Source organism: Endocarpon pusillum (genome assembly GCF_000464535.1).
Source record: "Endocarpon pusillum Z07020 unplaced genomic scaffold C720987, whole genome shotgun sequence".
In the NCBI taxonomy this organism is placed as follows: domain Eukaryota; kingdom Fungi; phylum Ascomycota; class Eurotiomycetes; order Verrucariales; family Verrucariaceae; genus Endocarpon; species Endocarpon pusillum.
The window spans coordinates 9,542-34,872 of NW_006913582.1; the positions used below are offsets into that span (position 1 = coordinate 9,542).

The 25,331-nt window shown below is 49.8% G+C and overlaps 9 protein-coding genes across 9 annotated transcripts; 4 read left to right on the top strand and 5 right to left on the bottom strand.

Moving 5' to 3' along the window:
• Positions 1 to 238: 238 nt before the first annotated feature.
• EPUS_01194 (uncharacterized protein) lies at positions 239 to 553 on the bottom strand (the record flags this gene model as incomplete). Its single annotated transcript, XM_007788487.1, has 1 exon — positions 239 to 553. The coding sequence occupies one exon, from the start codon at positions 551 to 553 to the stop codon at positions 239 to 241; it is 315 nt and encodes a 104-aa protein (XP_007786677.1).
• Positions 554 to 2,703: 2,150 nt separating this feature from the next.
• EPUS_01195 (uncharacterized protein) lies at positions 2,704 to 3,721 on the bottom strand (the record flags this gene model as incomplete). Its single annotated transcript, XM_007788488.1, has 2 exons — positions 2,704 to 3,199; positions 3,309 to 3,721. 2 exons carry the CDS (start codon positions 3,719 to 3,721, stop codon positions 2,704 to 2,706), a joined length of 909 nt encoding a protein of 302 aa, XP_007786678.1.
• A 1,311-nt stretch (positions 3,722 to 5,032) lies between these two features.
• EPUS_01196 (uncharacterized protein) lies at positions 5,033 to 5,928 on the bottom strand (the record flags this gene model as incomplete). The annotated part of the gene is made up of 4 exons (XM_007788489.1): positions 5,033 to 5,108; positions 5,162 to 5,260; positions 5,324 to 5,591; positions 5,667 to 5,928. The coding sequence occupies 4 exons, from the start codon at positions 5,926 to 5,928 to the stop codon at positions 5,033 to 5,035; spliced, it is 705 nt and encodes a 234-aa protein (XP_007786679.1).
• A 1,263-nt stretch (positions 5,929 to 7,191) lies between these two features.
• On the bottom strand, positions 7,192 to 10,527 carry EPUS_01197 (uncharacterized protein; the record flags this gene model as incomplete). Its single annotated transcript, XM_007788490.1, has 2 exons — positions 7,192 to 7,405; positions 7,457 to 10,527. 2 exons carry the CDS (start codon positions 10,525 to 10,527, stop codon positions 7,192 to 7,194), a joined length of 3,285 nt encoding a protein of 1,094 aa, XP_007786680.1.
• A 411-nt stretch (positions 10,528 to 10,938) lies between these two features.
• EPUS_01198 (DNA replication licensing factor mcm5) lies at positions 10,939 to 13,149 on the top strand (the record flags this gene model as incomplete). Its single annotated transcript, XM_007788491.1, has 2 exons — positions 10,939 to 12,605; positions 12,657 to 13,149. 2 exons carry the CDS (start codon positions 10,939 to 10,941, stop codon positions 13,147 to 13,149), a joined length of 2,160 nt encoding a protein of 719 aa, XP_007786681.1.
• Positions 13,150 to 13,608: 459 nt separating this feature from the next.
• Positions 13,609 to 14,658, top strand: EPUS_01199 (uncharacterized protein; the record flags this gene model as incomplete). Its single annotated transcript, XM_007788492.1, has 1 exon — positions 13,609 to 14,658. One exon carries the CDS (start codon positions 13,609 to 13,611, stop codon positions 14,656 to 14,658), a length of 1,050 nt encoding a protein of 349 aa, XP_007786682.1.
• A 1,634-nt stretch (positions 14,659 to 16,292) lies between these two features.
• On the top strand, positions 16,293 to 17,581 carry EPUS_01200 (uncharacterized protein; the record flags this gene model as incomplete). The annotated part of the gene is made up of 2 exons (XM_007788493.1): positions 16,293 to 16,386; positions 16,443 to 17,581. The coding sequence occupies 2 exons, from the start codon at positions 16,293 to 16,295 to the stop codon at positions 17,579 to 17,581; spliced, it is 1,233 nt and encodes a 410-aa protein (XP_007786683.1).
• Positions 17,582 to 18,782: 1,201 nt separating this feature from the next.
• EPUS_01201 (uncharacterized protein) lies at positions 18,783 to 24,295 on the bottom strand (the record flags this gene model as incomplete). The annotated part of the gene is made up of 3 exons (XM_007788494.1): positions 18,783 to 20,329; positions 20,411 to 20,968; positions 23,179 to 24,295. The coding sequence occupies 3 exons, from the start codon at positions 24,293 to 24,295 to the stop codon at positions 18,783 to 18,785; spliced, it is 3,222 nt and encodes a 1,073-aa protein (XP_007786684.1).
• Positions 24,296 to 24,915: 620 nt separating this feature from the next.
• Positions 24,916 to 25,260, top strand: EPUS_01202 (uncharacterized protein; the record flags this gene model as incomplete). Its single annotated transcript, XM_007788495.1, has 1 exon — positions 24,916 to 25,260. The coding sequence occupies one exon, from the start codon at positions 24,916 to 24,918 to the stop codon at positions 25,258 to 25,260; it is 345 nt and encodes a 114-aa protein (XP_007786685.1).
• Positions 25,261 to 25,331: the final 71 nt, after the last annotated feature.

Sequence of the window (25,331 nt, forward strand, 5' to 3'; positions counted from 1 at the left end):
GTCGTACGGGATGTGTACGACACTCAGACGATGAGCTTGCACTTCTACGCAGTGTCTGAGACTAGTAGCCGCAAGGTGAAGCAAAGTGAGCTCGTACATAGCAATCAGATAGCATCTCGTACGAAATGTATTATTATGGAGTTCTGGATTCTGGATTTTGAATTCTGATTTTTGATTTCCGAAAAATTTGATTTGGGCTCTAGCACGTAATAGTCCTCCGTACGTTTTTTCTATGAGGTTAATTACTTCCTTGGATTGAAGGAGTCTTGCTTGCACAAGCTGTTTGGGGGTATATTTTTCTCTTCTCTTTGCCATGTTCAGACTGAAGACGAGAGTCCGACAGTCCTTTTCCTACGATTGGGGGGTTCGAGCGGGTGAGAATGAGGACGAGAACTTTTTGCTGGTAAGCATGCCATATGGTATGGTATCCTGGCTGGAGCTTTGCGTGAGGGCTGCGTGGTGGTGGTGCTGTTTGGGTTTGGGACATGGATTCTGTGCTGCTTTGGATGGGGCCTTCTTGCGACGTTGCCAGCATTTTTGTCGTCTGTTCCATCTGATGCCACTGGCTGACCTTTAGGCAGTTATAGGGAATGGATCTTGTGGGGAACAGAAACGTGACTTTCCGTGGACTTGGATGATGGCGAATTAGTGAGATATGTCGCGGCGTCGGTGGATATGTCCGGCACTTTTCCCTGGCTTGCTTGTTTTCACGACCGAGATCGTGAGTTCTGCCTTTTTGATTGACATGATTTTTTCGCGGTTATGGGAATTTTCAGACGTCAAAAGCCTCCGGGCATTTGCGGTTGGGAGTCATCCTCCTCTGAATCTTGCTCTGAACCTTGCTTTGATTCCCTTGCTAAATCCATTTCGCAGGAGTCGCAAATGGTTTGCCAACGTGGGTCTTTTACAAAGGGATCGGTCTCGCTATCCTCATATTCCTCGTCATACTCATCTTCCTCGTTAGTGGAAGCTGAGAGGCAGTCCTCCTGCTCTGTGCAGGGAGGTCTTGAGTCGATTGAGCCTGCCGCATTTGGGGGCCGTGTAGCATGTTCAGGGCACCTAGTCGACTTGTAGGCATCCTCTATAGAATACGTTTCATTTTTCCTTCGTCGATAGCCCGGATATTGCACTTCCGATATTCTGCCTTGTTTGATCATCTCCAACGACCCTTCCCATAGTCTGTCCCTGAGGCCAATTATCCATTTGTCGCATAGTCGACACGGTGCATATGGTCCCTCAGGCTCCCAAGGCTGCCTAACGGGCTGAAACTCATGCATGAACAGAGCCAGGAGTGTATCCTCGGTCCAGCCCTGATTGACCAATGGCGAATATCGTAGTTCCTGTATCACGAAGCAATGCAAACAATGTCCATGCTCAAGTAACATCTTACGCCAGCAAAAGAATTTCCCTGATCCACGCATTGCTATTGTAGTCGGCGATTGAAGTCCACTGATCGAAAACAATATTTTACTATGATTCATATGATGTCCTATACGGTGGAGATCCGAGCCCTGCTCCACACAGTAGGTTATACAGTCGTACTCTTTTGATAACCAGGAATCTGTTAGCCCGACCGAAAGATGTAAAGGTGAAAGACCCCCGGGTTCAACAGCGGCGTTGATGTCAATATCTAATACGGTCAAAATGTGGTGTAGTGTTGAGATAGAGCAGTTAAATAAAGCTGTTTCGCAAGCGTTTATAATAATCGGTCTGAATGCATCTTCTTTCAATTCGGAACGGCAAGCTTCCAAGGCCCACTTAAGAGCTACTTCGGATTTTTCCACAGGATTGCACACTAAATCGTCAAGGAAGCAATAGTCATCCTCAAGTCCATTTTCGAGCTCTAGATATGGAAATAACAAGCGAAGCGTGGGAAGCCGACGAGGTGTGCCAGGTGGACGGCCACTGCCAAAATAAATGAACGGACCACGGCATGCACTCTCAAAAGCGGAGCTGGATTGAATCGCATCATAGTCAGCGGTCGGTCGATGTGTATACTCAGGTATAAGACATGTCTTACCGTGGAAAATCTCCTGAACCTAGACGGTATGTCTTGGCACTCGGGTCAGCACCTTCAGTCAAGAGCAGCTCACAGACTTCAACATGGCAGCTGAAGGCAGCCATCTGGTGAGGCATATCTGGTTAGCTATTGGTAAGACCTGGTGACGATCCGAATGCATAGGCATGACGAAGAGAACTGCTCTTACAGAGAAGAAGTCCATCCGGGCTGAACCAATAACAATGGACGTGACAGAGCTATAACGCAACAACTCAAGAGCGAAAAGATCGAAACGCATGACTCACATGTAATGGGGTCCACCCATTGGGGTTTACATCCCATGGTGAGGCTTCCCGCCTGGCAAGCAAGGTTCTGACCCCGTCTAGGTTTCCGTTTATACAGAAGTCAAAGATCAACGAATCTCTAGGGACAGCTTGAAAGGTTTGTATTTTCCATTGCCATCCCTGGGCTGCCTTCGCAATAAGCACATTAATGCCAAAATTGAAACACATCCGTAAATACCATAGAGCAGGATGATAAATAAAGGACGTCTCGTGCTCCAGAACATAATTGTTATGAAGTGTGTCACTCTTGGAGCATAATCCTGTTGTGACTTGATACACGTCTGTTTGCATGTAGATCCGGCCGCCGAAAAAATCCTTAATAGACGTTGTGCTCCGCGCAGGACACCGCACGCGCGCCCTCTATCGACTAGACTCTTTAGCGGTTGGGCTCACAGATCTTTTCCTAGCCCATTTGTTGCTAGTGTTGTTATTGATACTCGAATGACCAGCAACCTCTGAAGGTGCTGAAAAGGCACCTCTTCGAGGCGACCATGCCGCCTGCTGTAATACAGGTTCCTCGTCTATTATCGTGACCAGGTGGGACTCGAGGGCTGCTTTGGCAGCTGCTTCGAACCTCCGGCGAATTACCGGGTTCGGTATTTTGGTCATCATCCGGGCTAACTCTTCTGAAAGATCCGCCGCATGTTCTGAGAGGCTAGAGGAAAGCGATGTAGTAGAAACAAGCCGCGATCTGTGCTTGACAGATAAATCAGCGAGTTGGTCAGCTACTTGTTGCACAACTCCTGATAGCTTGTCTCGGTGATTATCAATAAGTTCAAGCATATGCTGTTGGCTTTTAGCCAGGTCATCGCGTATCCGCCGTTCTATAGATACCATGTGAGAAGCATTCCTTCGACTAAAAATAACAAGGGTGCGTTAGTATTATAGCAAATGAGGAGCCGAACCTTGAACAAACGATACATAGCTCAAAGCGCCCATCCGGACTACGACCTCATTTGACTTACCTCAACAAGAGATTCCTCGCCTGTAGCGCTAATACTAAAGTAATCTTCGTCTCCCCCAAAGTGGCTTGAAATTTACTTATGACGCTGCTCTTACGTGCCGCTGTAAATGCAGTCCAGCTTCGGGTTTTCCGACTTGCAGATCGAAATCCAGGTTCCAGTTCATTAGTGAGAGCGTTCAGATCATTGACTTTATCTATGCACGTGGCCAAGACGTCGTTTTTGATGGATCCGTCGACCTTTATGTCTTCTAAGATTGAGGCAAGCTGCGAAAGATCCTTCGTGATGGTCGCAACCACTGCTGGGGCCGTTTTGATGGACTCAAAGAATTCACGCAATTTGGAGATGCTTTCCACAATCTGAAAAGTCAGAGAGACAACGGCTATACCGCTGGCGGCGCCTGAAAGACCGTCCATGCTGTCGGGAATGTTTCGGGAGAGCGATTTCAAAAGCGATTTCAGCTCGGCTCGATTTTGGCTAATACGGCGGACTGTTATTGCTGCGTGGAATTGACAGAATCTGAGGAGTTGGTGCGGAGTTCAAAATTTTGATGTGTCCTCAACCCAATAACAGTCCGCCGTATACGAGTTCATACTAAATAAGAACTAAATTAGTACTAAATTAGTAGTCATGAACATCACGCTTACTACGTAAGTACTTACTGTATCGTGAGTCACGTTGTGAAAGCGGACACAAGTGCTGCTGAAGCCTGTCAAATGACACCACTAATCCTACATGCTGCAGAGGGTACTACCTACTCAATTGTCATGGCCGTGAGTGGCCCAATCTGCCCTCTATGCCACGTCCATAAGCTGGCCAGGGATCATTTATCCCGCTACAATCCGTGTTGTCAGACTTCTGCAAGGTTGAACTGTCTCTGAGATTTGGCGTAGAAGCTGACCTTGTGGCCTTGAACCCATATACTTACTTAGCCTGAGCTCCGAGTACAGTACCTGCGTCTGCGGTGCTGCCCTAATTCTTCTCTTGCGATATTTAAGTACTCCATCCTCGTCAATTATTTTGTATCTACTTTTTAACGAATCAACATTCAAGAAATGCTTGTCCCCCCTCCCCTCCCCTGCCGTTTCCTAGCCTTGTCTTTTGTGACGCTGCCTTCCTTTCCCTCCTTATTTGTCCAATTATCTACCTCTTCGCTCCACTACATACTCTTTGCAAGACGTTCTGCCTCTCGAGGTTTAGTTCTGCTATGACTTTGGAAGTGGTCCGTTACATGATGAGGCTGATTGCGCGGGGCCGAATTACATATTATCCCCCTGGTACATCTTGTACTGCACCTTTTTGGAATTTCAGCAATTTGATATAACTAACTCCCTAGGAGAGGCCCCGGGAGGACGCCCTGGAAGAATGCCCCAAAGGCGTGTCCTGGGAGGCTGCCTTAGGACAGTGATCCAGGAGGGTGCCCTAACAGAATCTCCAAAATGATACCTCAGGAGAAGGTGGCCTAGAAGAATGCCCTAAGAGGGTACCCTAGGAGAATGCGTGGTTGCCCCGTTTAGTCCGAGTCGACTATCCCCAGGAGCTTTGTATTTCTTGGAGCGTAGGACGCTCCACAGCACCTCAGTAGCGTACCACGCGTAGCTGGTGACCCCCAGCTCAGCAAAAAGGGTGCTTAATGAAACGGGAAGGGATGACATACAAATCTGCATTGAGGGTTGCATATCGTTTGTCCAACTCACAGTAGACATTGTCAAGCCCATACCCACTAGTTAGTTAGCTTTATCAGGGCCGTGTATGTCGACAACCTCGCCGCCAGTGATGTGGGTCAGGAGCCAATCCCAATGACTAGACGCTTCAGCCTATACGCTAATATCCATAGGTGTCGATCAGCAACCCACGTATATTCGTGGAGAACAAGATGGCCCAAGATGATCATCTCGTCGCTGAGAGTGTCACCAATCTCGTTGCATGTCAAATCGTCCCTGTCAGGGGTGACCCTACGGTTCGGTGGTTTAGTCCGGCACATGCCACTTGACTCTCTTGATCAGATACCAACCTACCACGCATCCTCACAGACAACTACTACGGGACCACCTGTTTCGTAGTAGTCCGTGTACATATTTGTCCCGGGTTTCTCACAGCCGGGATCATCATCGCCAGCATCGGGAGTGTCTATTCCTTGGAAGGTGATCTGGCCCAACTCGGTAGCGCCTTCGGGGATGAGCTCATGTTGGTTTGCCGGATTGCCAGCGAGCTTAAGGAAAAAAAACGGCCTTGAATTTGGCGCGATCTCCCTCGTGGAAGTAATGGCTAAAGACTGGGCTGTCGCTGTCTATACCCGACGCTAAATGAGATAAATGTTAAAAGAAATGTTCGGCACATCGTTTAGAAAAGATAGCACACCTTGTTCAAACAATGCGTAAGTCAGCAACTGCTGCGCATTACTGAAAGCCCCGGTTGTTGGGAGCCCCTGACGGGCTACTAGCTTGCCTCCTCTGGCGGCGTCATTAACGTCGATGGCTTTGCCGAGAATGGGGTTCGTACGTTTCGCAAGCCTGCTGGGATTGGATGTTTCAGATGTGACACGCAAGCTATGAAATGGAATGGCATTGGTGAAAGTGAAGAAGGCGAGAAGGGCAAAGTGGAGATTGTGCAGGCAAGCCATCTTCAAATGGATGTTGCTCTGACTGGGATGCAGAGAAAGCAATGCATGATGAGAGATCGCAGAAGAGTTCGATAATTTTCAGGAAAGGAGTGTTGAACCCACGATTTAAGAAGAGACTCCACACCCTCGAGGCCCTCGAACGCACTGGGTCAAACGTTTGGTGATAAGCTGACCGCCCTGTCCTGCCATAGCAACCAAGGACACATTGTGCGCATTTCACGCTGCCTGTGTGGATCGGGCCATGGCAGCTTGTTCATTTAGGATTTACTGAGAGGAACGTAGGAGACTGAGGCATTCAACCGAGAGTACGGTGTCATGTGCTGTGCAGCAATGATCATTCAACATCTCACAACCTTCGTGATTCCTAATCATGGAATCCAAACAGGTAAGCGTAAAGTCATCTCTCGGGTTGTACGGAGTACCTGAGGCCGTTTTATTACTCCTATTCTGTCCGGCTTACTTTCTCCGTCCCTCTCCTGTACACAATATCCAGCATTTCCTACCCGTTCCAGTTTACCCCCCCAATCCGGTGCTTGTATCCATCATGTGCGACCCCCCGGCCCCGAAACCCCCTTTCACAGTGACAAACTCGGCGCCAGCACCGTTGCCGCTCGCTTGTCTGAGGGGGTCCTCTGTGGATAGCTCAACACCTCGGTTTGTGCAAGTGTAGCGTCGCATTCTCAAGTAGAGGAGGCCATCATCTTGTTAGAGGAAACGAGATATATGGATCGGGAAATGGTGCTGTTGGCTGTCATTACTATAATTGGTAAGTCGACCCGATTCTAGCGACGATGCGTGTATGGTAGCCATATGGCCTATCATTGTCTGTAGTGCGTTTGTGAGAGCCTGTAGGAAGATCTGCGGACGCATGTGTGGCGAGAGAGACACCCAGCGGTAGCCGCCTGTTCAGACTGGGTAGTAGGGGAACTGTGTATTGGTTGGAAGCCACTGCAGTGGAAGAGGCGAACTGCCCCTACTGCAAGTAAGGTATGAGAATTGCATGGTGTGAAGGCGTGGTGGTAACCAGAATCCGACAGGCATTGGCATGTTCAGGGGTCTTCTGTAGCAACAATTGCAATCACCGAGATGCAATTTAGGAAGGCTGTTCTGCTTAGACAACTCAAGACTCGTGTTGTCTCGCTTCGCAAAGAGTTATTACAATCGTGTCCGTGATTGTTTCCGTTCAGAGGGTCTTGCTCTTTAGTGGTCCTCCACATGATATCACTAAGGGAATAAGTGTCTGGCGGCCTACGAAGAATACGCTCAAGGTTTTTCTTGTTCGCCGTCGACATGAGTAGTTCTGTCAGTAGTCTCCTTTGCGGGTATGTCTTCCTTCTCTGATGAGACTGGTTCAGGTTGTTTCGAATCTGCAGTAACCGTCTTGCTTCTCACTATCTCAACAATATGCGAGCCCAAGTCGCCAGCGCCTTCGAGCTTGCTGATACGATTATTGAAGTATTGTGCATCGGCCAGCATTCTGTCAGAGGTCAGCTACCAGAACTCACATGTAGGAGACATATCTTCTTACCTTTCTTTAGCGACCGTCGACTTCAATGGAACATCTCTATATGCTAACGACCACTGGTCCCTATAATTCGCATATACTGGCTTCATAATCGATGAGACAGCGGACTCGGGGAGATGCTTTGAAAGCACTTTCTGCAGGGTGGCAGTCTCCTTCGTGAGCGTCTCCACGTACGGACTGATAGCTGCTGAGTCTGAACGAGAAGCTTCTTCCCAGTCGATCTTCTTCATTGCATTCGCATGCAATGACGCTCTGGAGCTCATAATCTCTATCAACTTCTCGTGGATAGCGTTTTGATGATCTTGATACAACCGTTTCACTTTGTCAAAATCTGCAATCAGATTCGACGCGGTGGACGACATGTATCGTCTGAAAAATTCTCTGATATATGGTATCTGCGCGATAATGAAGCTGAGTGCTTGCGAAGCCAGAGCGAGATGCTTCGTAGTGATATTCTTAAGCCCAGCGCTTCGAGTAGCACCAGCACCAAGGATGAGCTGCGACAATCTTGAATTGAAGAGCTTGAGGCAATCGAGAAGATTGCTCGCAATTTCTTGCCCCATACTTGGGATGCCGGTCATCAAGTGTTCGAGGCTTTCGACAGCGCGAAGAATCGCTGCAGCAGACTCTGGAAGGAGAAACTTCTGCTCATCAATGACTGCGCTACGAATTTTGTCCCTTGGATTTGAGTGTATCTGACCGTTAGGAACTACTCCGTTGGCACCATGTGCGACCCCTTCGTCTTCACTGAGCCAGATCATCGAAGTCTGGTACCATGCGGGTGCATCTCGAGTGCCACCTTCGAGCACTCTCGTCAGTAATGTAGACTGATGTTCTCCAAAGTCTTTAGCATCCCACTTATCGGCATCCATTACTTCGATGAGAATCCGCTTCTGTAGATTTCCGAACTGTGAGACAAATTCCTTGATCTGGTTGTCGACAGTGCTTTTGAGAGACGTTCCACTCCTACCGGAAATAGCTTCACACTCATCAGCAAAGAGTCGATTCAGGGTGAAGAATCTAAGGAACGCTGCCAACGGGAGGTGAGAGGTCTGCTCAGAGCGAACTTTGATCACCTTGGTGATTTGTCCCTGAACTATGTCGACTGCCTCTCCTAGAAGGCTCGACATGTCCAAGACTTGTTGGATATCTTCCTGAAGCGTAATAAGTGGCACCTGTTTGTTTGCTGATTGCGGAGAGAATGCATCACCTCGAGATTGAGGGTTTGGGCTACTCGCTAATGATCTTGAACCCGGTTCAGGTGGCTTTGAAAGTCCACTAGTGATGTCTAACAGGATCTTCACCTGCACACTCAGCCTCCGAAGCGATTCACTGACACCAGTGTATATCTTCGTCAGCATCACCTGAGCATCTTCGGCATCGAGCTCCCTTAGGTTTCGGGCCAATACCGAGGACTTTTCTTGTGAGCTGAGTTGGCGGCCTCCATGCGTAGAAGCGGACGTCACCGACTCGCTATCATCATCATTGGAGCTGGGCAGATTTTGGCGAATGACGCTCTTCATCTCCCGCAATATCGAGGCTCTGAAAGCCGCGGCTGCCGGCATTGTGTGTTGTGCTCTCGCTAATCCTCGAAGCTCAGTCTGTAATTCGGATCTTAAACCATCGTCGACGTTCATATATGTAGGAAAGGTGGACGGCTGCCTATCCCTTGACCTTGAGCGACTGAAGGCAGCAGCCCAGCGTCGCAAAGTGACATCTGCTGGTACGCTAGTAACGTGGTGTCGCACATCGTCCAGCAAACTGGTAAGGAAGCGAACTTCATAAGCCTTGCCTATTCGCAGTCGAAGCTGTGCGAGGTCATCCATAGCTCCATCTAAGGCTCGAAGGCGCCGAAGATCGTATAGAGAAGAAGGATTCCTAAGATTTTCGGTGCGCGCCGTTGGCCTGCCTGCCATCAGTCTCTCGACATGGTCAAGCTGATCCAATGCCTTATCCACATGGCCATTTTCAACCATGTCCTCACACTCGATGACAGACTCGACGATGCCCCTGAGCTGAGACACTGCCTGGCCAAGCTGATGGACGTTCTGCCTCCTCTGCTTCAGATTGACCACTTTCAAGCCACCCATAGCCATGTCTTTGTCCAGTCTTGCGAGATCTTTGCGCAAAGTCCGGATTTTGTCTACCGAATCAGCTGCTTCGGCATGCAGCTCTCGCAGTGAACCAAGGGCAGAGAAGAATGATTTGGAAGCAGTCGAGATTGAAGATATGAGATGGATCTCTACCGTGTCCATGTACCATGACAGCTTTTCTTGAAGGATAGCGTTCGTGGCAAGGGCCTTCCTACCGCTTCCCGTGGTGTCTGAGCTACGATTGGGATCTCTCACAAGCTCTGATCGTTCTGACACGACATCAAATGTTCGCGGATTCTCGATATGAAAATCCTCGTCGAAGTAGACGGGAGGAATTGAAGACAATGGCGCTACAGCATGCGAACGTCTCTGGCCGGTCGACTTTCTTCTTGGCTGCGGCTGTTCCAATGGTGAAGCAGCAGAGTAGGCAGAGCCTGCACGCGAATGAGCCGGCCGGACGGGAGACGACGCAAGGAGTTTTTCTAAGTTCTCGTCCTTGCTCTCTTTGGAGTCTCTATGAAACAGTTGTGAGTCGCTTTCAACTTCCTCCTTTGCCTTCCTGAAAGCGTCGTAGAGGGATCCAACTTGTGTAAGGTAAGGCTGAAATGCCTTCGATTCGACGTGAGGAATGTTCGTCAGGGTCACCGGAGGGATATCGCGAGGAGTTGGGGCTTTGAAGCCGCTCGTCGAAACACTTGAATGTGGTAACAGACCTGTTCGTACGACAGGAGGCTGTAAAAGTGTAGATATTGCATTTTGGCCTGACTCCGCTACCGAATGTTGACCGCTGCGGCTGAGGTCCAACACTCCTCCGATGCTGGTGATTGAGCTAGTATTTGATCCCTTGCGCAATTGCTTGCTGTCCGAGGAGACCAAAGTTTGTGCAGACTCCCGCCGAGGGAACGGGAACTGAGAGTGAGATGCATTTGGGGAAGGAGACGCAAAGGTTTGCTCAAGTCCTTGTCGATCCGGGGAGGACATCCTGACAACCGTGTGTCTGAATGAAAGGTAGGCATGAGGACGAGGACAAGGAAAAGGATGCTATCGACCGGACGTCATCTCTCGCGCAGAAAGGCCCATCAAAGTGTGCCTATTGTCGCCGGCGCAATAGACTCGTCCATGATAGTTGATGTCGACTGCTAACCTTAGCTCCCACATGGAGGACTAGCTAGCTCACCATAGGCATAAATACTTAAACTGTAAGGGCCGAAGGGCCTCTGGGCTTTCGCCCTCGGGGTCGGGGAACTCTTCGGCCGACCGCGCGCTAACTAATGCAACCACTCTCCAACGCGTCTTTCGTCGCGTCTTCTAACTAGATCCAAGGAGTATTGATCACGATTACCACGTACCAGAGTACCGTTTCAATCCTTTAATCCAGAAACCACAAGCCTTATGGATACACGAAGCACATACTCGCTCAGCGTGCTTGCGCCTCTGCATGATGGCACAGAAGAGCCAAAAACAGAGATCCAAGCGAAACTGCGAGAATTCATCCTTGCTTTCCAAATCGATGGCACATTCATCTACAGAGACCAGATCCGTGAGAACGCTCTAGTCAGACAGTACTACTGCGACATCGATATCGCGCATCTTATATCCTATAACGAAGAACTTGCGAACAAATTGACGACTGATCCTTCAGTGACGATACCACTATTTGAAGCCGCACTACGCCAATGCACGCAACGCATTGTCTATCCACAGAAGCCGAATGAAGACCTACCTCAGCATCAGTTGCTACTACACTCCTCCGTTTCACATCTGAATATTCGCGACCTCAACGCAACAAATGTCTCGCAACTCGTCCGCATACCAGGCATTGTCATTGGTGCCTCTACCCTATCCTCGAAAGCAACAGTCCTAAGCCTGCAATGTCGAAGCTGTGCAGGCACATATCAGATGATTGTCGAAGGTGGGTTTTCCGGGATAACACTACCAAGAGTATGCAATCGACAACGTCCAGAACACGAAGCATCGGAGAAATGCCCGCTGGACCCCTACTTTGTGGTCCATGAGCGCTGCCAATTCATTGACCAACAAGTTATCAAGTTACAAGAAGCTCCAGACCAGGTGCCAGTTGGCGAGCTGCCTCGTCACATCCTCATCTCAGCAGACCGATACTTGACCAACCGAGTGGTGCCTGGCTCTCGTTGCACCGTGATGGGCGTATTCAGTATCTACCAATCCAAAGGCGCAAAGGCCAAAGACAGTGCCATTGCAATCCGGAACCCATATCTGCGAGCGGTCGGAATCACTACCGACGTGGACCACACAGCTAAAGGGAACTCTGTTTTCTCAGAAGAAGAGGAGCAAGAATTTCAAGAGATAAGCAAGACGAAAAATCTATATGAGAAGTTTGCCGATTGCATCGCTCCGTCCATCTATGGAAATAAAGACATCAAAAAGGCAATTGCATGCCTCCTTATGGGCGGATCGAAGAAGATCCTACCAGATGGGATGAAATTGCGTGGTGATATCAATGTTTTGTTGTTGGGTGACCCTGGAACGGCAAAGTCACAGCTGCTCAAATTTGTTGAAAAAGTATCTCCAATTGCCATATACACCTCTGGCAAAGGTTCATCCGCCGCTGGACTGACAGCTTCTGTCCAACGTGACACTGCAACACGAGAATTTTACCTTGAAGGTGGAGCCATGGTGCTCGCCGATGGTGGTGTCGTGTGCATTGATGAGTTCGACAAGATGCGCGATGAAGACCGTGTTGCCATACATGAAGCGATGGAACAACAAACCATCTCTATTGCCAAAGCTGGAATCACCACTATTCTCAACGCCCGGACCTCTGTGCTAGCAGCGGCCAATCCAATCTTTGGACGTTATGACGATCTGAAAAGTCCAGGTGAGAACATCGACTTCCAGACCACAATCCTTTCGAGGTTCGATATGATTTTCATTGTGCGGGACGAGCACGAGAAAGGTCGAGATGAGCGAATTGCGAAACACGTCATGGGTATCCATATGGGTAGATCCGGCGTTGAGGAACAGCGCGAATCGGAAATACCAGTAGAGAAGATGAAGCGATATATCAGTTACTGCAAGTCGTGAGTCTCCACCAGCCCCATGGTTGATGTAGGTAGCTGACGTCCAAACAGGAGATGCGCACCACGTCTGTCCCCTGAAGCAGCGGAAAAACTCTCGTCCCATTTCGTTTCCATCAGGCGACGTGTCCACGAATCTGAGCGCGCAGCGAACCTTCGTTCCTCCATTCCTATCACTGTCCGACAACTCGAAGCCATCATCCGTATTAGCGAATCTCTTGCCAAACTCACATTATCCAATGTTGCGACAGAAGAACATGTCGATGAAGCCATCCGGCTGTTCCTGGCATCGACAATGGATGCAGTGACGCAGGGTGAAGGACAAGGAAGCAGAGAGCTGATGGAGGAGGTTGGAAAGGTGGAGGAAGAATTGAGAAGGAGATTGCCAATTGGTTGGAGCACTAGCCTGGCAACTTTGAGAAAGGAGTTTGTGGAAGGAAGGGGATATAGTGAGGAGGGGTTGAGGAGAGCGCTTGTGGTGTTGGGAAGGAGGGAAACTGTACAGATCAGGAGTGGAGGGAGCCAGGTATATCGGTGTGGTGCTTGAGGTGGGGAATGTTATTGGCTGTGTTGCAGTGGACTGGTCCGGCGTATGGTGTGATGGCATATCATGATGGATGGTCTACTTGGGGATACACGTAGTAGTAGTGCATGGTTGCTGTAAGAGTCATGGACGAATCTCAAACAACGAAGAAGTCTCTGTTTCGCGGTCAGAACGAGTTGCAAGATCTTCATGATGCCGGAAAACTAGACTGACTCGATACCTGGTTATCGTTCTGGATGTACAGACATTCCCAACAAAGCTATGCCTCTTAACTGTTCCCCTTGATAAGTAAGCATGAGGCTTGGCATTTCCGTCTGACGTCGTGCCTCGCAGTGTCTCTCACTTTCTCATTTTCTCAAAACACATTGACATCGTCGCCGTCTCGATCAATCCACGGGCAATTCGTGTGGAAGTAGGGCTCTGCCTACCCCCAAGTTACAGAATCTTCAAGAGATTTTTCCAATGGTGTCGCCCCATATCCGCGTGATTGGATCGTTAAACATTGATTACACCACTACTACGCCGCGGTTTCCAGGACCAGGTGAAACCCTGACTGCAAAATCTCTATCTATCAGTGCTGGAGGCAAGGGAGCAAATCAAGCCGTGGCATGTGGTCGAGCTTCGTACACTAGTACAACAGAACACGATGTGCAGATCGAGATGGTCGGCGCAGTGGGTGCAGAGGATCCTCAGTATGCCGCTTTACTCAAGCCAGTTTTGGAGAAGACAGGAATTGATTGCAGCGGTATCCGAGAAGTAGAAAGGTCACAGACTGGCACTGCAACGATTATTGTGGATGCATCGAAGGATGGGGAGAACAGAATCCTGGTTGTGCCGGGGGCGAACTACGATGGCATGAACGATGTGGAGGACGTGCTGGAACGAGCCTTGAAGGAACCATTACCTGAAGTTTTCGTCTTGCAGGGGGAAATACCGGCAGAAACCACGTTTGCATTGCTAAAGGCTATTTCTGACACAGCAGAGAAGACTGGAAAGTTGGTCGAAATCGTGTTCAACCCGGCGCCGGTTTATCCAGAGGGCATACCCCTGGACTGCATGAAATGTGTCACACATCTGATTGTCAACGAGACAGAGATGGGCCAATTGGCTGTTGATGCAGGCGACCAATATGTGGCAGCGAACACGGAAGAAGAGAAGAGAGCTGCTCTGGTCATGGCGGCAGAGGTCTTTCATCGAAGAATGGTCCGCAACGTCATAGTCACAAGAGGAGCCGAGGGTGTTTTTGGCAGCACGCCTGCTGGTCCATTCCACCTTGAGGCCGCCAAAGTCACCAAGGTGACTGATACAACAGCTGCTGGAGATACGTTCGTGGGCTACTACGCTGTCGTACTGGCAAGACAAAAGAAGGAGGGGGGAAAGGGAGCCTCACAAGATGCTCTAAACGAGGCGTGTCGCCAGGCCACATTGGCCGCGGCAAAGTGTGTGGTAAGAGAAGGGGCTATTGAGAGCATTCCCTGGGGATATGAGATGGAGGAACGTAGCAAGACGTGATCCGGGAACCACATAATCATGCGGGTAGGATTCCTTACTGTCCAGGGTGGCGACAAATCATCCAGCCTGAAAGACGAACATGTCGTCTTCCGTGGCGACAGACGTCCCGGCAATAAGATCTGAATTATGGCAATGCTTCTGGCAATGCTTCTGGAATGCTTCTGGCAAGGGGATCTCAAAATTCATGATGCTAGCAAGGGTTTCTACGCTATGCTACTAATATATCTGCGGCAGCCGATGCAGCGACTGTTTCCTTGGATGTGGCCTCAGTGTGAGCAGCGAACATGATAGGAGAGCTTGATGCCTGAGGCAGAAACGCGCTCGGCTAGAACACTGAGCGGTAGGCACAATCTTATACACTGGCAGTTGGGACCATCATGCAACAGATGATACCTGGATGGAACCAAGGTCTGATAGGGATCGGGGATGAAGGGAAGGGAGGGAAGATGATTGGTGGTGTGGTGGTCGTTATTGAGGTCACTCGTTTTCGATTGGCCTAGATTGGCCTGGATTGATTGGTGAACCGCTGGCGCTGAAACAATACTAGGTAAAGCCGAACAACCTCGCAAGGTTATGCTCCGTACTCGAGTATGATGATGTAGACATTTGCAAGATAGGGAAATGGTACCATAGTGACTACATGCTTATACTTGTCTGGACTTGTACCCTTTTCAGTCAACGCATATTCAGTTACTTCCCAAAGTGGATGCCTACCACCAGTACCACTACCACTGCCACTACCACTAGTGAGGGCGCGAGATCCTGGCGTGATACCGTGACACCGTGGAGCGCGTCGGGCACCTAGCCTTGCATCCTCGCCCTGGTTTCGCCCCTCTCTTGCTACGTAGCATTGCAACTAACCCAAGCCACCTCCTCACTCGGACAAGGTCCATACCCAATTGACTGCCTCAGGCGCCAGGGCATGAACGCTCACCTGCATTGGATCGTCACGCTAGAACAGGCAGCACGTCTCTATCTGGTTTTCCCCCTTCTGTCCACTGGTTCTCACTCTAGGCTTAACACAATCCCTTGCCAGAGAGGACTACCACGACTTTTTGCGGTACAGCGTTGACCCCATCTCAGCCAGAATAAGGTTGGCTTCTCGTCACGCTTCAGAAACCTAGCGCGCAATTGCTCGCGAGTCCTTGCTTACTACGTACGGAGTATTCTTGCTGGATATACACCCACCACTCCCCTCAGTCAGCCTTCTCGCCATATTTCCGTCACCAGTCCTAGAGAGCTCTTTGTGTTCCACTATCACTATCATACAGCTGTTTGTTCTCGAACACTTTATATCATTACCGACAGCAACTATTTCATATTTTTGATTGTGATCCACCAGTCGCTTAGCACAACAGTGAAGTTTGGACGCTGAACACTTACGGGTGTTGGGGATCAACCTGAGGCAACAACAACATCTATAAAGGGCGTTGAACCACAACATCCACTTCTCAAACCTTACATTACCTTCCAACGATTCATAACTTGGTTCTCGAAGCTACAAACCTCTACCTTTCTTGCCAGCCGTTGTGATACCAAGATCCGAAATATCCACGAGCTTCTTCCTACAAGGTGCTGCAACAACAGATCAAGACACCAAAAGCAATTCGAATACAGTCTCCTCGCTCGTTCTGATGGCATCAGTCCAGACTCCTGTGAGGCAGCCATTTGGCGTGCTTGACAGTTCCAAGCTACGCAATCTCCAAAGTATCAAGAACTGCCAAAATGGTATGCTCATATAGTTCAAACTGCCGTATTTGTGTTAACATCAAGCTTAGCAATAGCTCCATCTTCAGCACCCTTGCTCAAGCGTCGCCATGTTGCTCTGGACTTGTCAGACTCTGAGAATGTTGATCCCATAGACTTCAAGGCAGCAGGATCTAAACGAATGAAGACTGATACCTCCGACGACCTTTGCAAACCTTCAGCATTCACACTGAAGACCTTTCCTAAACCCAAGTCTCGGATCTCAAGCTCCTCAATCTTGACACCTCGTCCAGAGACTCCAACCATCAACACTGCCATCAAGCCAACCATTACCTCTTCCGCCCCTGCAGCAGCCGGCCGCTCTCCCATCAAATCAAAGCGGTCCGGTATCCTCTCCAACCGCCGCACGCGTCTTAATGCTCCAGTACTTGGTGGTCGTAGCCGTGCTCCTCTTTCACTAGCAGCAGCTCTCAATGGCACTATAGCTAACAAGAAGCACAAAAAACACGTCGATACTGCCACCCTGGAGGATTCTAAGCCCAAGTCGTGGTTCTTCGACATCTACGAGGAGACAGAGGCACAGCAGGACTTTGTGGTCAATGAATGGACCATGACCCAGTCTGCCTGCTCTCTTGACATCTCTGATGACGAAAGTAAGGCTGTCACCCAGGATGATAGGGGTAAAGAGAACGTTCCACCCAACGAGGTCCATTCCCTTGCCATCACTCCTTCCGGCAATGCTCCTTCAACCCAGGCAGCCACTTCAAGGAAAGACATGATGACCGATGAGCCTCGAACTCCTCTGGGGGACCTCAACCCGTCCGACTACTACGCTGACGGTCATGATGCCACTTCCATCGTCCTCGTCGCTGAAGATGAGCCAGAGCCTGAGAAGCCAACCGCCTCCGACGCTGCCCAAGACCTCACACCGGAAGCCCCGTCAACAGACTTCAACTTCAGTGCTGGATTACCAGCCACCGAAGGAGAACAAGACAAGCTGATGACCAAGGCCGAGCTCAGCAGCCTCCTCCTCGGCGCTGCATCGTCCCTCCCCTCGGAGCAAGACGACGTCGAAGCAGGTCTCTTCGATAGGTGCCACGGAGGTGCGGATGCCGAGACTGTCGAGCCGGCTGATATCGAGATCTGGGAGAGCGGAAGCGCAAAGGATGAGAGTGGCGACATGGAGGCCCGTGACAGTATCTTTGCTGTGTTGTGATAGACCCCTCTTTCTCTCTCTCTCTCTCATGAAATGAAAGTTGACTGTCTGTGTGTGACCGATGGACTCGCTGTCCGAGATGAGATGAGCTGTGACGTGGTGTGATGTGGGTACGATCAGTTCCGGGCTTTGAGATTTTCCCCTGTCAAGAGTATGACGGCGTTAGGTATCTGCTTGCTTGCTTGCTTGCTTGCTTTCTGGCCTTGCTTGCCTGCCTTGTTTGATTTTATTGTTGTTGGGAGTCTTCACGTCGGTCGGTGGATGCTTGCCTCGGCGTTCGTTTTTGTTCGCTCGCTCGGTAGTATGACTCTGCACCCAAGTTTCTGCTAGTTAGCAACCTAGTTTTATGTTCAACTTGAGTTCAATCATCTTCCCATCTCCTTCCTGTGCATATCAATCTCTGCTGTATGGATGGAGGAAGGAAGGGTGGAGATGGTTTCGGTGGGAGAAGGTACGACTTACATAGTCTACGCGAGAACTCCTTTGCACGTGATTGCTGCTTTACTTGATCCTTTGATCTCGCCGACTTCATATGGCATGTAACGTAAGTAAGGTGCGTGTGTCCGTGTAGACAGACGTATGTATTGTCTACCCCATGTGGGTGGGAGAGGGGAATCGATTCAGGGGGAGGATCATCCCTCTCCCTCTCCCTCTCTCCCATGTCAGTCTTCCTTCACCCTCAAAGTCTGGACGCTTCACTCTTGTATGACATGACATGGCCTGCACAACTCCCAACTCCAAACAGACTCTAACTTAGACTCTAGACTCTACGGATATTACAGCTACTACAGCAGCTGCTGATAAGAAAGTGACAAGGCATATCATATGTTCATTCTACCAACTAACCTGACTAACTTGGTCAAGCCAGTCAGTTTCTAGACGGCGCATGCATCTCTCCTGATATCCAAGCCTCGCCGCTCAGTGGAATTTTCTCTCTCCCTCTCTCTCTCTCTCTGTCTCTCTCTCTCTCTGAAGTCGCGGAAGAAAGCCAGCGTAGAATGCGCCTCTCGACCTGCTGTGATGGACAGCCCCAATACAAGTTGGCCAAGTAGTAAAGCATGCTGATTGCAAGCCGACCCGACTCCAACTCCGACCAACTCCGACCAAACCAGACCAAACCAAGGCAAGGCAAGCTAACGCCTGTGTAAAACATGCCCGTGCCTTGCTACCATGCCATCTCGTGACGCGTACCCGCTGATTCTTAATCTTTCTTAGCCTCCTGCTCCAACCTCACCACTGCCGGATCAACCGCCACAAAGGGGTCGGCCTCTGCCTCCGCCTGCCCGCCCTGCCCAACTCTGCTGTTGGCCTTCACCGCCCCGATATTCGCATGCCCAGCTTTGTGCTCGACTTCCTTCCTCTCCGCCTCCGCAGCTTCACTGGGGCCCACAAAGAGCATGTTGCCGATCCTGGGCATCTTAGGACTTGGCTCCCCCATATCCGCGTCAGTAGCACCACTTCCTCCACCACCACCATCCCAATTGCCATCTGCGTCTGTCGTGAGGCCACTCCCCACGACTTTGCGCCGAGGAGGCGAGTACATCTCCACATACGCCTCCCTCAGCACCTCGTAGAGAAAGCTATACTGCACATCATTCATCACCATCATCATGCGCTGTTCACGAAGCGTATTCACCGTCTCGAAGATGAGATCTTCCTTCGCTTCTGGCGTTGATTCCTTACCCATCATCATCGCAAAACTATTGCCATCGACGGACGCAGTGTCGGATTCCTCTTGTGAGGTCTGGGTGCGCTGGCCTGAGGAGCTGGGCCGGGATGAGGTGGACGGGTTGATTTCGAGGTTGCCTTGGGCGAGCTCTCGGAGGAGGAAGTCGAGGGCGATGAATGTCCCTGTGCGGCCGACTCCGGCGGAGCAGTGGACGAAGCGCGGGTTCAGGCTTGGGTCTCCAGCTTGCAGGGCGGATTGCTTGATTAGTTCGAGGAGGGCCCGCCGGTCCTCGCCTTCGGGTTTGGCGTAGTCGGGCCAGCCGTTGAAAAGGTAGTGCCATATCGTTTTGGTTTCTGCGCCAATTTGGAGTTTAAGCTTGCGCACCTCAGATCGCGATATCGTGTCATGGTGAAATTCGAGTAGAGTAACACTAGCTTCTAGACTTCTTTGGACTTTGGGTTCTGGAGTGTTTCGATCGGAGCCGGGGTCTTCTGCAGGGTTACTATCAGCATCGGCGCTTAAGGGGTCCGAATCCAAGAAGGGATCACCAATAGGGTTTGAAGGGTGATCATCTCCTTCGCTAGATCCCAGATCAAACGTAGGTATATCCATGCTGGTGGGAAAATACTGTCCGCATTTCTCTTTATTGCCCTCCCAGCATTGGGTCAGCATTACAATCACACCTATTTCGCCGACGGTCTCTTGCATGACCATATTCCAGAAGTGGGAGAATTGCCCCTCCTTGGGACCTTGTGTGGCGATGTATTTGTATTCCGGGGGGTCAACATTGGTAGAGGCGCTTTGATGATGGACAGACACAGAAGATCGTGCATTTGGGCTAGATGAAGGAGACCTGCTCTTGAGCCTAATTGGAGAGGCATTGACGTAGTCTGAACCAGCGATCGGAACCTCCAACTTTATTCGCGACGAGTCCCAAGGCTGAACATTGTTATAGCGATTTCTGGAGAAGACCATAGGAGACCTCTCGATGCGGAATGGGGAGCTCGTAGGATTGTTCATAGCATGCTGAAGACGAAAGCGTTGGCGCCATTCAAGCTCTTGAAACAGCTTTGATATGTCTTGTAGATAGGTCAGCATGATAGAAGAACAGTTCGCGGATGATTGTGCCAGAATTGCCCCGTCAAGGGGTCACGACCCACCTGCTTTGGAATGATTTAAGAAGGCAGGTATGCGGAGACCTGGACTTGGTGGAGGACCATCATCTACCTCACGATGCGTAGAGCTTGCTCGACCCAAGAAGGGGCGACCATCTCGCGAACGCTGTCTCTTTGATGGTGGAGCGGGAGGAGTAACCGTGAGGGAAGAAGGAATCATATCGCCGAAGGATTCTGGTGGAGCGGAGACATTAGGACTTCCTGTGACGTCTTCATCGGCTGGATGAGGAGATCCAGCGGGTGAAGGTGACGGCGACGCCTTCGCTGACAATCTTGTCTTTGACTTTGACCTTGATCTTGATCTGTGCAGGAGTAGAGTTGGACGGATACTCAGTCTCCGAAACAGTGATGGACGGATTGCGTTCAAAGATTCCTCGGCTGGAGACTGAGGAGCGGCGCCGAGGTGATGCGTGTAACGAGGAGAAATGGTCGTTTTGAAGGAGTGACGGGATGATAAGAAGCAAATCTGGTGCAGTGGAACAAGCAAAGGGGCAAAGGCTGACGGGAACTGGAAGTTTCTTTGGCAGTCAACACCTTTCGCATCTAACAGGAATCAGAAACACAAGTTGAAGCTGGGCAGGCACAGCGGTAAGAGTGTAAGAGTGTTAGACTGTAGGATGTCAAGTCAAAGGTGCCTTCCCGAAGCACAGTTTGAAGAATATTCTTTTCTTTTCCAAAAGGCAGAAGGAAAAGGAATCTATTCAATGCAGGGATCAACTTTGGATCAATTTTGGTTGTGACTGATTTGGTCCGAAATCAAGGGCAGGATGGAGGGTACGACACCAGAAGGGAAGGGCGCATAGAATGATATTCGTAATGAAGGAGGTCTTCAAGGAGTGAAGCAACATCAACCAGAGCAGAATTGTAGTGGTAAGTATTGAGTATGTGTTTCAAGATGCTGACTTGAAGCAACAGCCAGTGAGAAGCGCTGCTCGAGCGTCTGAAGTCTCCACAACCCGCTGTCAACTACAGACTCGTATGTATGAATCACTCTCGCCACCACCACCACCCATAATCCAACCATCTGCTTAACTTCTCCATTTGTTATCCCAACCTTCATATTCGATCCTATGGCATTATTGATACACCGACTGGGGGATTGGACGTGTTTCACGAGATGAAGTTGCCATGGCCAGTCATTTGGCAGTTGGAGGTGCGTCCATTTAGTTCGCTCACCTAGATGGCTCGCGGGTTAACATGCGCTTTCCAGCAATTACTCGTCCTGAGAGTAGGCTCTTGTCTGTCCATCACCATACGAGGATGTGCGACCTGACCATCTCCGCAGCTCCTTCGCAGTCCATCTTTCCACCGAGGAGTGCAAGGTATCCATAAAACCTTACATCGACTGCGACATGGCACACCTCCCGAAGAACTAGGAGGGATCAAATCAGACGGTATACGTCTTGATCTGCAGATGCGCTCGCTTTTGTTGACAGTAATCCGTTCCAGGAGACCGTGGACCTCGACGCTTTTTGCAACTGTTTTGGGAGGAGCTTAAGAACGGGACCCAGACCCGGCCGAACAACAAAAAATAGTTCATTTGCATGGCGATAGTTTGGGGCTACTATCCTGGGTATCTGACGATCGGACGGAAGCAAGGCGAGTAGAAATAGACAATGAGTCTACAATTCATAATATTTGGTCGAATGGCAATGGGTGCGCATCCCCCCCTATTTTAAGTCCTCTTGACCACATACCTCATATCAATTCACCGGATCAGATTGGGTCAGCATCATGTTCAGTTGGAGACTGTCCCTCACTCAATCCGAAGACAAAACTATGCTCAGAACCCACGATCACACCGACCTGTTACACGGTAGAAGCTCGTATTCATTCAAGCGCATACAGACCTCGAACGTTGTGGCGCAATCATGTAGGAAGCTCCTAGGGGCTATAATACCCTATATTTGTGGTTGGATGGCCTTTAAGCTGGTATTCTCACTTCCCACACCTCAACCCTGGCTGCTGTTCTTCTACGTGCTAAAGCTCTTCCCTAAACATATCAACGCTCGCGTTCGCAATTTCACAGCTCTCGTGTAGTCGACCTTACCTTACTTAACCCTACCCCTGGACAACATGAACTCACACCTTTCTGCATCTTTACAAGACGTTCACAAATGTCATCCAAACAGGGATCCATCGCTTCCATTTCAAGGATGGCGCTTTCGAAAGACAAAATAGCTCAGAAGCAGGAGCCCCGAGACCCATCAGAGATCGTCAGCACGTTGGAACTACTCATAGCTTCATCCTAGACAATCATTTCGGAGAAGACGGAATTTCGGAAGATGGTCGACACGATGGGCATGACGGGTCAGATGCACGGCATCACAACTTGGTACTCCGCCGAGGAGGCGAAAACCTTCAACATCGCGACCGACAGCCTCATGGAAGCATTTGTGGAAGATCATCGAAAGCGCAGTTGGTGTCCCCATCCACTCTGATTTACAGGTGACTAATGCAAACAACGAAGGCATCGAGCAACATCTGGCCGATGATCGAGAGATATATGACAAGGCGTATGGTCCAGAGTCCAATTTAGATCATGCCGTTCGAGGTTGACGATGGTTTCATGGGCTACTGCAAACTAATCAAGTCTACGCTTACCCTCCCATTGAATTCGGCTGGCATGGAGCTGCTACCCGTCTATCTATCTCTAAGGCAAATGCTCCAAGCGCACAGAATCAGTGATAGGTAAGATAGAACAACTGCTAAGAAACATTTTGCATCGGAGTAATAGAACGGGAGACGTTTACCGGCCTGTAAAATCCAATTCCCCTTATTCCAATAGTCCATTGCGGCCATATACCGTTTCGCAGTCAAGTATGACGCGTTTTGACACGAAAGAGAATCCTGCGACAGTCCGGGCTCACTTTCGAAGCGCAGGCGAATTTCTCCAGCCTTCCGCGATTTGCCTATCTCGGCATCCCTGTCTCTGGCAAGATGTACCCTCCATCTGGTATCCGTTGGGGTCAATCCTGCACCCAGGTCCAGCCATTTCGTAATAACTAACGCTGTTCCTTCGTTACCAACCTCTTTGATCTCCATTTGGAAGTCTATGTTGCAATAGCGACATTTGAGAACTTCCGAATCTGGCCGGCACACAGATTCTGTGTGGTGACGCTTTAATTTGGACTCGATAAGTCGAGATACCTCCGAAGACCTGGTTGTTACATGGTCACATATCATCACGAATTTGGTCTTGAGAAGCATCGAATCACGTTTCGTAGAGCCAATCAACGCCCATTGCTGAATGCGTAGAGATAAACTCGTCGGCTCGAGGCAGATCCGCGCTTCCACTGATAGCAGCGTCGTAACCTGCTCTGGCTTGTCTTCGTCAATGGGTACTTGAACTTCTGTGAATGACAACGACTCGGTAGGAATCCCATATCCTGGGCCGTAGTAGTGCCTTCTCATAGCCAGCTGCAAATGTGGAAAAACAAACCGGTATCGGGACAGCGACCGGTGCGCTCGTACACATCGCCAAAGTTCGAGCTGGTGTCCAACGCAGGGCAACTGGTTCTTGGGCTGCAACGCCGGGCCAGGCGGGCCTACGTTGTGCCATAGATGGAGACGAGAACAATGGTGGCAGAAGAAATGGCCAGGGAGATCTCGTGCGAGGGTAGTCAGGAACGATTCTCGATAGTCCTCGTCTTCTTTGCCGGATCGTAGTGAATACCAGTATTTGTTTCCAAGGGCCCACGGCAAGTCGTGATTGCAAAGAGTCAAGCTAGCTCTGTCAACCGGCGAAAGATATTCTATGATGATCTGCAAGATTTCTGATGGTAGATTCATGAGGTTGGCACCCCCTTTTTCGTGCTTGGTCTCGTTTGGGGAGTGCTGAGGTCGGAGCATACGCCATCTAGACGGCATTTCTTTTCACCGCAATACTGTAACACAATTGAAGTATCTCGTAGAGCTTAGCCCGATCTGTACGAAGTAGAACGAGGTTCATAATTAAATTAGCGTTACAGAGTACATGAGATGGGAATACAAAGCAGCGTCACGCTAAGCTACAAACAAGTATCAATTCATGGTCAAATCCACAAACCTCAACCTCAACCTACTACGTATGGTTTCGTACACACCCAGCAGCAACTTTATCTACATTATGCGCTTCTGGTGGTCTGACATCTTGCACAAATTTCATGTCAACTACTAGTGGCCCCACATCGACTCTCTCCTTCAACTGACCTGGCCTCTGCCAACACCTGGAACAGATATCCACGTCATACCCACCTCTCTTCTTCACTCCTCTAACATTCAATATGGGTTTAATCCCAGCTGCATCTACTATTTCGATGTCTGATAACTCAATCCTTTTGCTTTAAAACATCTCTCAGTTGTAAGGAGCGGTCTTCTCCCAATTCTCTTGTCTTCGTTGCCTTAACCTCATGCTTACTGCTATCGTGATTGGCGCCATAGGTGTAGATGGCCCCGAGATTATCTCAGCGCTGTCGAAAGATCCTAAGACATGAACAAATGTCTACAGCATGTCGCAGCGGCAGCAACTTTCAACAGGGCCTCAGACATCTAACATTCCGCAGTCAACGCTCTATTTGCAGTCGTCGTCAATGGATACTACGGAGCAGTTGACAGACGTTGAGGCTGACTATCTGTTCTTCTGTGCCTACGATGCTAAAGGTTGGGAGCAGGAGAACGTAGACGTCAATGTTCCCATGTTTTCAAATCTACTTGAAGTTCTCGGCAATACAGGCGCAGAGAAAAAGACTCAACGGCGTTATCCTTACAGCAGGATAAAGCAAGTCGGCGTCCAGTGGCAGAGGCCTCAGAACTCAATGGATAAGAGTGACCCGGGTCCAGTGATCGGCCCTTGAACTTCTATTACGACCAGCAAGACGTGCCAAGAAAGATGCCCAAAGACAAAGGTTGGGACTACGTTGTGACT